This window comes from Bos indicus x Bos taurus, chromosome 3 (assembly GCF_003369695.1).
Source record: "Bos indicus x Bos taurus breed Angus x Brahman F1 hybrid chromosome 3, Bos_hybrid_MaternalHap_v2.0, whole genome shotgun sequence".
In the NCBI taxonomy this organism is placed as follows: Eukaryota; Metazoa; Chordata; class Mammalia; order Artiodactyla; family Bovidae; genus Bos; species Bos indicus x Bos taurus.
In genome coordinates, this window is record NC_040078.1 from 9,833,383 (window position 1) to 9,844,923 (window position 11,541).

Below are 11,541 nucleotides of genomic sequence, written 5' to 3' on the forward strand. Positions count from 1 at the left end.
AACAGTAGCTAAAATTCCGAATCCAGTTAAACCTCAGCCCTACATTTCAGTCTAAAGGAACCACAGTCTTACTCCTCTCTTTTCAGACTCCCTCTTCCTGGCCCCACCTGTTCACCCCTCCATCTATCATTGCCTTTCCCCAGGAGTGGGTCTGGTAACCCACAGGGTTGCTATGCCCTTTTCTTGGTCCACTCTGGACTGAGAGTCAGGATGCCTGCTTGTTCTCCACTTAGTCAGGCTGTAGCAGCATCACCTAGACTAAATCCTCGTGTTTTTCTAGACCTCTATATCCCCATCTGTAAAGTGGGAATAATGATCTGTGTTCTCCAGAGTGTGCAGGCCAATCCTATAATCCTTAAAGTGAATAAGCAAATAAGGACATTTACAGTGTACAAGTCGTGGGCCCCGGAGCACGCTGTTATTGTTGGGAGTGCAGCTGTGGGGCTGGAATGCAGAGATTCCAGCATAGACTCCTTGTACTTCCTTATTGTTCTGTCTTATTTTTCCCAGAGGGGTGGGCCCTGGCAGCGTCCTGAGCCCCGTGACTCTCTCCAAGACTCTTCCCCATCCCCTTCCTGTGCCCCTGTCAGCAATAGGGCAGGACCCTTAAGCCTTTGGAGAGAGTTGAATTGTTGAATAAAGCCACTCATGGCTGGGCCCCTACCACTGTGTATGGGGCAGTCCTGGAGTCTAGGGGAGGCCCAAGGCCTGTTCTGGGACCGCCCCCCCAACTCCCAGGAGCAATGAGCAAGGGCTGGCCCTCCATTTTCTCGCCCTGCCCAGCAGGACTTCTCATCCCAGCTCCAACCTGCCTGCAATGGTGGGGGCTTAGTCACCCTGATGACCATCCACGTCAGGAGGGTCCTTGGTCTCCCTGTGCACAGAAGCAAGGGCACCATTCTATCCCTGAAAGAAGGGTGTAAAGAGGGGCTTGGTACTACTCAACAGACACTCTGGTGAGGGGTGTCCATGTACAAAGGCACACCCCTTCCCCTGCCTTCCTGGCGCTCATTTCCCCAGCAGCCCCTCACCTGCCTGTCCACTCACCTCACTCCCTCTGCACCCGCTGGGCCCTCTCGTCTTAGGCGTCACTGAACTGGTTTTGGTTGTGTGTGGGAGGTGGGAGGCTGGATCCCCTGTAACACACCCGGTTCTGCAGGATCCTGTGCACCTGGGGGTGACCCTGCCTCAGGTAAAGGCGCAGGGCACAGCTCAAGAGGGGGCAGCCAGGGGAAGACCCCAATTCCCCACAGACCCCTCCCCTCCTCCTTTCAGCTCAGGAGGCCTGACGCCCTTTGAAGTCCTGGGTCCCTTTAATCTGGGGCCTCCCCTCCAGTCCCAGCATCCCCTTCCCTGGTGCCCTTTCCCACAGGTCTTGACCTGGGTGGGAGGGGGTCTGCAGGGTCAGGGAAATGAGGAGGGCGTGGGATTTGGAAACCTGCGTGTCAAACACAGTGCCCTGGGGTCAGCGCCAGCCTTCAGCTCCTGGTTACCCCTGCACCCCCAGTCTGGCTTCCCCTTCCTCTTCTCCATTTCCCCGAGGGAAGAGGCAACAAATGAGTGGTGAGGGGTGCTCCGTGGACGCCGTAAAATTGGGTGACTGTTGTCACCCCAAGGATGGGGCCAGGAGGAAGTGGAAGTTTAACAGGTGCCTAATTACAAGTCCCGCTGGCCACCCTGCGCCTCTCTCAGGATAGGGAAGAGCTTGGGGAAGGGCTGGGTGATGCCTGGGTAGGCCACTCTTTGTCACCCTGCTAATTAGGGCTCCTGGGACTCCTCCCCAAGGCGGGGACCAGGCCCCCTCCCTCCTGTAGAAATAACTCCGGCTGCTCCCCAGCAGGGCACTTGCTGCACCTTCCTGCCACCCCCGGGCAGCGTCTGGGCCCTCCGCTCCCCTTCCCTCCACCTGTCCCCACACACCCACAGCCGCCGGCCTGCAGCCACCGGCCCCAGGGATCCTAGCCCCGGCGGAGGAAGCACTGAACCTAGAGACATGGGAGTCCGAGGAGCATTCCACCTTCTGCTCGCATGCCTGAGCCCAGGTATGGGGCTGGGCAGGGGCGGGATGCCCACCTGATGCCGGATGCACAGGAGAAAGGCAATGAGGGGCTCACAGAGGAGCCTGGAAGGTGGGCTCAGATTCCCTGGCAGGGTGCTGCCCCCCTTGCCCTGCTGGGCTGGAGTTTGGATGTTGCCAAGGGGACCTCTCCCCAGGAGAGCCCTGCACTTGGTTTGGGGCATGTGTTCTTGGATGGCTCTTCATTGTGTCCGTGAACCTGTGGGGCTCACACACGTTTGTACATGCTGTGAATGGGAGCAAAGGGCTCACCAGGAGTTACTATGGGAACTGGGGGTGGGGGCTTAGGAGGAGCCTGGAAAGATCTCTTTTCCATTGGTCTGTGTGCTATCCCCAGTGGGAGGGCCTCCCACCCACCCCACTTGCCTGGAGAGGGCAGAGCCTTGGGCTGGTGGAGAATGAATGGGCTGCTTCCAGCAGGACTGGGCCCCTGCACTGTGAAAGCTCCAGGGTAGCACACAGCCTGTCCAGGGTGAGCCTGGGGAGGGCGGGGAAGGTGACTCCCAGAGCCCCCTCCCTGGGACACGCGTGGAGGGCAGGGCTCCGGACTGGACATCGAGGCTGCCTGCCCAGGATGGGGCAAGTCCTAGCAAGAGCCCATCTGTATGGGCATCGGTGGACATGGCTGAGATGCTCTCGGGGGTCAGGGTGCAGGCTGAGGGGGCACAGGGGAGGAGCTCAGGGAGCAGGGAGCATATGAGTGTCCGCCTTTCTGGCAGCAAGCCTGCAACATCTTCTCTGTCTGGTGGGAGCTGGCCTGGCTGAGCTTACCGTGGAAGCTGTGCTGTGGGGACCTGGCACATCTCTGTGTGTCGTGTGTACCTTTTGTGGGGCTGCCGTTTCTCCCCTCCCTTCCCTTCTCCTCCTTTATCTGCAGAAGGAGGGTTCATGGTTCTGGAAGCAGCTTACAAATTCACAAAGGACTTACAAGCTGAGAGTAGACAGGGCTTTTGAGGCATCTGCCCTCTTCCTTGGCAAGCCTGTCGTGATTTCCCTGCCCCTCCTCTAAGTCTCTGCACCCAACTCTTGCTCTTCCACTCTGGTCTTCTTCCATCCCCCCAGCTTCTCTCTCCTCTCACACTCCCTGGAGGTACTTCCTTAGCACCTGTGAAGGTGAGACACCAGGAGTGACTTCCCCAGGAGAGCAAGAGGGTGCAGAAAGCCTGGGAGGAGGTTGAGAGAGATTTAGGGAAACTAAAAGGCTAGGGTGAGGCTCCCTGGCCTGGGACAAAGGCAGACACTCTGCCTAGTGCAGGGTGGAGACACTCTCTTTCAGTCCATCCCTCCCTCCCAAGCCCCCTGCCCAGAATACTTACCCTCCCGCCCGGCTGGCTCCCAGGATGTGGAGAGCATTCTCTTGTTGCTTCCCCAGGGTGGAGCCTCCGCACTCTACTGAGTTCTGGCTCATCTCTGGCTTGCCTTGTGCCAGCCCAGGGCCTGGCAGATGGTGTTAGGATCTTTATCTCAGGAGTGGGCTGGTGTTAGCATGGCCTGGGGCTAGAGAAGGCATCACCAAGTCCCGTTAGAGCCCCAGCAGCTAGTCTGCCTGCTCTGGGTTACCCTGGAGGCTTGAGCAGGGGTGGGGGGCAGGTTCAGGGCATGGCTGATGGCCCAGCTGGGATCCTGAGGGGCAGGTTCAGTGATGCCTGTGGTGCTGCGGATGTTGAAAGGGCTCCTGCTGGCTCTCTAAGAACCAGGCTAAGCTTATGCAGCTTAGTCTTGAATGAACGCGCATGGGGGACTGCCAGTGTATGCAGTGGGCGTATCTTCTGGATTAATATGTACCTGTGTTTGTGTGTAGTTGTGTCTGTATGACTGTGTGTCTGTGTGGATCTGACAGTGTCTGTGTGTACAGGAAGGTGGGACTCCATAGGTAGGTATCTGCATTTTGAAGGCGTGTAAGACTGTGTCTGTGTGTTGATGTCTCTGGCTGTGACAGTGTGTAATCGTGTGTGTGTGTGAGACGCTCTCTAAGTGTGCAGGTGGTCCCGGGAGAGAGCCAGAGAAGCAAAAGCAGGATGAGCAATCGAGACCAGGGGCTGAGATGCCAAAGGACTCGCTAATTCTTGCAGAGTGAGCCAGGCTGGGCAAGGGGCCGGGGGCGAGGGGAAGGCTGGAGACTGGGAGGTGGCGTGATGCCCGCTCAGCCAGGGTTGGGGCCCTTTGGGTACCAACCCCCCAACTTCGTGTTCCTCTGTAGGTCCAACCGGTTGGGGCTAGCACTTGCCTGGGGCTTCAGGGGAGGGAGGGAGAGATCAGTCCTGAGCTTCCAGATCCTGGCTCCTCACTTGGGGCTGACTCAGTGAGGCTAGGGCTGGTAGCAGCGGGAGGGGCCCCAGGTGGAGCGAGCATGTGAAGGTGGCTATACCTGAGCCACAGGATCACACAGGGGGCATGACGCAGAGCACACAATGCCACATGCCTTCACGCAAGGCTCGCCCGTCCTATACTACAGACGACTGCGGCCTTGGTCTCAACGCCATCATGCATTGTCACACACGGATGCAGCCAAGCTCCTGGTCACAGCTGCACACAGGCACACACTATCACTCAGAGCACTTACACAGCCAGGCACACACCGTCACGTGGGCACACAGCCACAGATATGCACTGTCACACACAGACACACAGAGGACTCCAGAGGTCATGGTGTCCATCCTCCTGCCTCTGGACACGACCACTTCACTTGGTCCAGACAGATGTGGCTTTTAACCAGCCAGTCGCTTCCATCAGAGCATTTAACAACTCGACGTGCTCCACATGCCTCCACACACAGGCACACACACGCTCACACCCGCAGGTCCTGTCATGTAAATATAGAAGCAGACACTCTACCTAGTCATGTGCATAAATCTCCCTACAGTACACATAAGCAGCCACAAACACTCATAAACACACAATGTACATATGTGGACATATCCACACATGCATATATAATCATGCATACATACAAGCATTCATATTTTATTTTAAAATTTTATTATTTTTATTTTGACTGTGCTGGGTCTTCACTGCAGAACATGGGCTTTCTCGAGTTGTGGCACGTAGGCTCTAGAGTGTGTTGGCTCAATAGTCATGGTGCATGGGCTTAGTTGCCTCACAGTGCGTAGGATCTTAGCTCCTTGACCAGGTATCGCACTCACATCCCCTGCATTGGAGGGCGAATTCCTAACCACTGGACCACCAGAGAAGTCCCATATATAAGCATTCTTAATAACTATATATATACAATATACAAACAGTATAGTTGCAATTCTACACAGTTATAGAATACAGACACGCTAACACAAGTCAGCACAGATATGCATGGATCAAGTCATGCACACTCTGAGAGCAGGCCCTACTCCCTGAGGAACCCGCACTGAGGCCCGGGCTGCCACTGACAAGGAATGGTGGAGAGAAGGGAGCTAAAGCTGATCCCAAGCCCTGGTCCCGCTCCCCTTATCCCATCTGCCCTGCCTGTATCCTAGCGCTGCTGTCTGCTGTACGGATCAACGGGGATGGCCAGGAGATCCTGTACCTGGCGGAAGGTGACAATGTGAGGCTGGGCTGCCCCTACATCCTGGACCCTGAGGACTACGGTCCTAATGGGCTGGACATCGAGTGGAAGCAGGTCAACTCAGACCCCTCACATCGGGAGAATGTGGTAAGTGATTCTCTCTGGGTACGTGATTCTCCTTACTCCACACTTCATAGTATTCACTTGTTGGGCAGCTAGCACACTGCAGGGCGAATAAGAAAACCCAGCCCTTGAACTTTCCCCAAGGCTTCTCGAGAGAATGGGGCAATGGGGAGGAGCTGTGTAATTTCCAATCAAGCCAGCCAGTCAGGCCAACTCCTCCCACCCCACTCCAAAAGGAAGACAGGCACTGTCCTGGCCCGACCTTACACTTCCAGCTCAGATAGCCTTTGATTGAGTACCATCCAGCTTCTCTGTGCGCCTGTGGCTTTATTCATCTCATCCCATTTAATCCTCACATGCCCCTGGGAGGTAGCTATTAGGCAGAGAGTGCCTGATTTCATATGATCTCACACATTCTGTTAAAAGTCAGTGGATCAGGCATTATCATTCCTGTTTTTCATCCAAGAAAGCTGAGTCTCAGGGAAGTTCAGTGAATTGCCCCAGACAGCCAATCCACAAGGCCTTCCTTGGCTCTACCTGTCTCACCATCTCTGTTTTCTTCTCTTCACAGTTCCTTAGTTACCAGGACAAGACGATCAACCATGGCAACCTCCCCCATCTGCAGCAGAGGGTGCGCTTTGCAGCCTCAGACCCCAGCCAGTACGATGCCTCCATTACCCTCTCGAACCTGCAAGTCTCCGACACAGCCACCTATGAGTGCCGGGTAAAGAAGACCACCGTGGCCACCCGGAGGGTCATCATCACCGTCCAAGGTGTGAGCAGGCTCCTCTGGGATCCCCTTCCCCAGCCTTCAGAATCAAGGGTGGCCTGGCCACCCTGAGCCTGGCTCTGCCTCTTGGCTGGGCCCTGGCTCACAACTATCCTCTTCCCTGTAGCGCGGCCTGCGGTGCCCTTATGCTGGTCTGAGGGCCACTTTACACACGGCAATGATGTGGTGCTGAAGTGCTTCGCCAATGGGGGCAGCCCACCTCTCACCTACAAGTGGGCCAAGATCAGCGGGCATACTCACCCCTACCGGGCTGGGTCTTACCATTCTCAGCACAGCTTCCACTCTGAGCTCTCCTACCATGAGTCTTTCCACAGCTCCATCAGTCAAGGTGAGGGGGCCTTGGGAGAGGGGAAGATGGGGATGCTGGGTCCCGCTGGGGCTCCCCTAGGTCATCAGCGGCACCAGCTGTGGGAGACTCCTCCTTGGAGCCTGTTCCAGAAGCTGCTATAGAGGGAAGAAGAGAAGGTAAAAGGGGAGAGTCAGTCGAAAGCAGCATGACTAATTCAGAAAGAGCATGGTTTCAGATAGAGCTGGGTTTGCATTCTGGCTGGACCGTGACTGGCAGCAAGGCTCAGGCAAGTGGCTTGGCCTCTCTGTGCTGTGGTTTCATTCTACGGTATATGAGAAGGGAATGCTAAGGGCCATCCTCCAAGCGCGTGTGAGAATTACACGGGATGAGGTGTGTAAAGCTGCTGGCACAGAGAGATGCTGACTGGTACTCACAATCAAAGACGATCAGAGCTGGAAGGAGCCTTAGAATTCCTCTGGTCTAACCTGGTCCTCACTGCACAAATGAGGAGACCGAGGCTCAGGGAGGGGGCATATTTCCCCAAGGTCAGAGAGTGAAATCATGGTTTCTTTCCTGTTGCTGGGAAAGGGGCCTTCCTTGCCTCTCTTTCAGCAGGGGAAGGTGACTCACCTGGACACAGTGGGGTGGACTTGTGTGTGTACACACACCCTCCTTCCATGGGCCATCCCGCAGTGGTCTAGGCTGGGGTCAAGCTCTCAAACACCAAGCCCCTTGGCCTCACCATTGCCCTCTGATGCTCCTTCAGTTTCAGGCCTGAACAACGGTGACCTAGTGTTGAAGGACATCTCCTACAAGGATGATGGGCTGTATCAGTGCACAGTGGCCAACCACGTGGGCTACAGCGTGTGTGTGGTGGAGGTGAAGGTCTCAGGTGGGTGCAGGCAATGGCTCCTTGGCTGGGAGGGTTGGATGGGAGGAACCTGGGCTGTATTTTGGAGTCTCAGCAGGATCAGCCTTATGGGTCTCATCAATGCATATAGCTCTGCCAAGGTCAGCCAGGAAGCCCTGGGAGAAACATGCAAATATGAGGAGTTAACTTGCCTCTCCCCATATATTCCTCCCTGTGTGTCCAAGGGCCCTATCTCCTGGGTCCCCCATCCTTTTTCATACAGAAGTCCTGTGCTTGCCACTCCGGGTTAGCCAAGCACCTGCTAGGCTGCAGAAAGCCTGACTAGTCTCTACTTCTCTCCCCAGACACCCGGCGCATAGGAATCATCATCGGCGCAGTGCTGGGCTCTTTGCTCGCGCTGGGCTGCCTCTTGGTGGGCATCTGGGGGCTCGTCTGCTGCTGCTGCGGGGGCGCCGGGGTCGGCGGCGGCTCCCGCGGTGCCTTCGGCTACGGCGGCGGGGTCGGCGGCGGGGTCGGCGGAGGGGCCTGCGGCGACTTGTCTAATGAGATCAGGTAAAACCTGATGCATGCTGCATGCTGCTGCGCGGCAGGGGACCGGCGCCCTGCTCCCTCTCACCCCTGCCTACCACCGGCCGGCTGGGACCCCCACCCCCACCCTGCCTACCATCGCCAAGGAGTGCTGGGACCAGAGCATGTCAACCGGCCACTCATCGCATGGCTTTTCTCTTTCCTCTTCCCCTGCCAGTCTTCACTTCTGCTCTCCTGCCCTCCATCTCCTTCGCGTCTTTGCACCTCTCTGTCTTGTCTAGACTGTAAGCTCCTGGAGGGCAGGGCCTGTATTTTTCACTTTTCCCTTGTATCGCGCCGGTGAGAATTCTTGGACATGCCTATTTAAGAAGAGTTCATTAATATTAAGAATAGTGCTAACAACTTATATTAGAAACAAACTAGAAATAAAAATAGTACAAGACTAGTAGTGCTAATGACTGCAATACCCTGGGGATGGAGAAAAAGATGGAGAAGATTAAGAGAGGAGAGATGAGAAAAGAGGAAGAGAGAGGGCAAGGTCAGGGTTAAGGAAGGAAAGAAGGTCAGGGAAAGCAGCTCCTTCTGGGTCTCCAAGGTTCCCTTTCTATCAGAGCCGGTGGTTCTGCGAAAACATGAGAAGGGGACAGGAGGGCGCCTAGATGGGGCGGCCTGCCCTGCCGTGGGCTGTCCGGACATGTGTGGACAAGCCCCGTCCGGAGGAGGATGGGGACGGTGGCTCCGGGAACGCTGCGGAGCCGCGGGTCAGGAAGGGGCAGAGAGGAGAGTAGGTCGAGGCTGAAGCTGAGAGGCGAGGGGAGGCGGAGGGAGGCGCGGGAGACGAGAGACTGCCAAGAGCCCCCGGCTCTGCCCAGGCCGTGCCCACGCCCCGCCGCGGAGGAGCCCGCTCACCCGCCCGCCTGTTGTTTTCCACAGAGAGGACGCCGTGGCGCCGGGGTGCAAGGCCAGCGGGCGCGGCAACCGCGTCACCCACCTCCTGGGGTACCCGACGCAGAACGTCAGCCGCTCCCTGCGCCGCAAGTACGCGCCTCAGCCCTGCGGCGGCCCGGAGGACGTGGCCCTGGCGGCCCGCCCCGCCCCCGCGGCCGCCGCCTGCGAAGCGGGCCCCTCGCCGGTCTACGTCCAGGTCAAGAGCGCCGAGCCCGCCAGCAGCACCGCCGAGGGGCCGCTGCAGAGCAAGGACGGCCTGCTGGTGTGAGCGCGCGCCGCTGGGCTGCGCCCCGGCTGGGAGTGGGGCGCGGGGCTCTCTGCTCGCAGCTGGGGACGCGCTCCGGCCGGCGCCGACCTCGGCTGCTCCCGGCCGCGCGGCGGCTGGGGGCTGAGGACGTTTCCCTCGGGAACTGAGTCGAACGGCTGAGCCTCCTTCTCTAAACGTAGGAGAGGGCGGGAGACGGCACAGAAAGGCCATTCGGGCCCTCTTCTCATCCTTGGAGCCCCAGGCTCGTGGAGAGGGAGAGAGGAGGAAGTCCGAGAGCGCACGAGGCCGGTGGCCAGTGTCCCCAGCCAAGGCAGAGAGCCCCGGGGGCTGGGTGGGTGGGGATCTGGACTGAATTGTGAGTGTGAGATCTGAGCTCCGAGGCAGCAGAGTTAGCACAATAAAGAAAATTTAAGATTCGAGACTGAGGTGGCTGTGGTTCCACGGAGGTTTGGGCATGGGGTCAGGGTGGTGGGCCATGCTCAGGGGTAGGGGAGGAGTCTTTGCTTCCTGTTGTCCAGTATCATTTCCTGAACATGTCCCCCTTACCCTCCTTGATCGGGAGCAGTCAGAGCCGGAAGGGCCTGTCTAATCCTACCCTTTACCGAGACGGAGACTCCTCAGGCTTGATTTTCAATCCAGAATCCTGCTTTTCTCTTTTATTCCAGAAATCAAAAGAGAAAACAAGGAACGGGCAGGCATGACCTCTCTGAATATTCCCTGACCATTCTCAGCATCTTTCTTCCGTCTCCTCTCACCTAGCAAATCCTGACTTCCTGATCTCTCCCAGATGTATGCCATCCTTTTCAACAACTAGGAAGGGTTTCAGAGCCCTACTCTGGGGTAGAAAGACTAAGTTCATCTAACCTAGCCCCCTTTTTAATGGAAAGGGGATTGACATTTATTGGGCACCCTCTGAATGCCAGGTGCTTTCTGATATTTCTTCTTATGTAATCCTGTGAGGTGCAGTATCCCATTATATAGATGAAGCAACTGAGGCTCACAGGTATTAAGTATCTTAACCAAGGTCACAGGTAATAACAGGCGTGTTTGACTCTCAGACTGATGCTGTTTCCCTGACATTTGAATTCCTTCTTCTACATTCCTGACAAAAGATACTTCAACCTCTTCTTGAATACCTGCAGTGGCACCTCCCAAATCAGTCCTTTTGGCCTCTGCCTGTCAGAGATATGTTTCTCCTGTTGAACTCAAATTGGGTCCCCGCATTGTTTTTATCCCTTGGTCCAAGTGCTACTCTTCGTGAGCCCTAAGCATCACATTCTCAATTCAGCTGCCTCTAATGGACCAAGTGGCTGTACTCCACGCTGGATGATTGCAACAGGCACACGACTGGAGCTGTGCCTGGTTTAGGGGTTGAGGGTCTTCTGAGGACAATAATAGTACTTCAAGGTCACTCTGCTCTACCTGCTTCTGTCCAGCCACCTGCCTCTGAGAGCATAGCACTTCCTTTTCTTTGTCTTTTTTTTTTTTTTTTGCCTTTTTTTCTCTTAAGGAGAAGCTGGGCTCCTGAAGTCTTTCTGCTTCTACCCTGTGGCCATGTGAACTGTGGGGAATGGATGGACCTCGGAGTTTGTTGATAGAGGAAGCTCTGAAACCTTGCTTGGTTGTACGTAACTAGGAAACCTTTCTTGTTGGCTTGGGTACTTGCAAAAGGGTAATGGCGTCTCTGGTTCTGCCTTGATAGAGTTTGGGAAGAGAAAGGAGAGATGACACTTACCTGGCAGGGGCCACACCGTGATCATGAAGGTGGTTTTTCCAGGGCGAGGCTCACCCATTGCACTCGGGATGTGCTGCCCCTGTGATTTACTCAAATGTGGGAAACTCGATGGCATAATTTGTGCTGGGGGGGACTGCATTCACACTTTCTCCTGAAGAAAAACAAAAGAAAGGAGAGATGATGGTGGAACAGAGGGAGCCAGGGAGAGATGTCTTAGAGTGGGGGTGGGGGGATGGAGGGTGGGGTTGGGGGGGAGGTGGGGATTCTTGAGGATGGATGGGGACACAAGGGGAGGGAGTAAGGGGACTAAGTGAGGGGAGCAGAGAACTGCAGGAACCATCTCTTCCTCATTTATTTGGAGACATTTAACAGCACCTGTAGGATGATTTGTTCATAGAACTGTAGGATGCTGG

General features: G+C 56.1%; 1 protein-coding gene and 1 non-coding gene across 2 annotated transcripts; both read left to right on the top strand.

Moving 5' to 3' along the window:
- The first annotated feature begins 4,471 nt into the window (after positions 1 to 4,471).
- On the top strand, positions 4,472 to 9,812 carry VSIG8 (V-set and immunoglobulin domain containing 8). Its single transcript, XM_027525666.1, has 7 exons — positions 4,472 to 4,662; positions 5,465 to 5,723; positions 6,271 to 6,472; positions 6,596 to 6,817; positions 7,545 to 7,670; positions 7,994 to 8,201; positions 9,111 to 9,812. The coding sequence occupies exons 1-7, from the start codon at positions 4,472 to 4,474 to the stop codon at positions 9,391 to 9,393; spliced, it is 1,491 nt and encodes a 496-aa protein (XP_027381467.1). The 3' UTR covers positions 9,394 to 9,812.
- A 1,308-nt stretch (positions 9,813 to 11,120) lies between these two features.
- Positions 11,121 to 11,282, top strand: LOC113890643. Its single transcript, XR_003510598.1, has one exon. It is a non-coding gene; the product is annotated as a U1 spliceosomal RNA (small nuclear RNA).
- Positions 11,283 to 11,541: the final 259 nt, after the last annotated feature.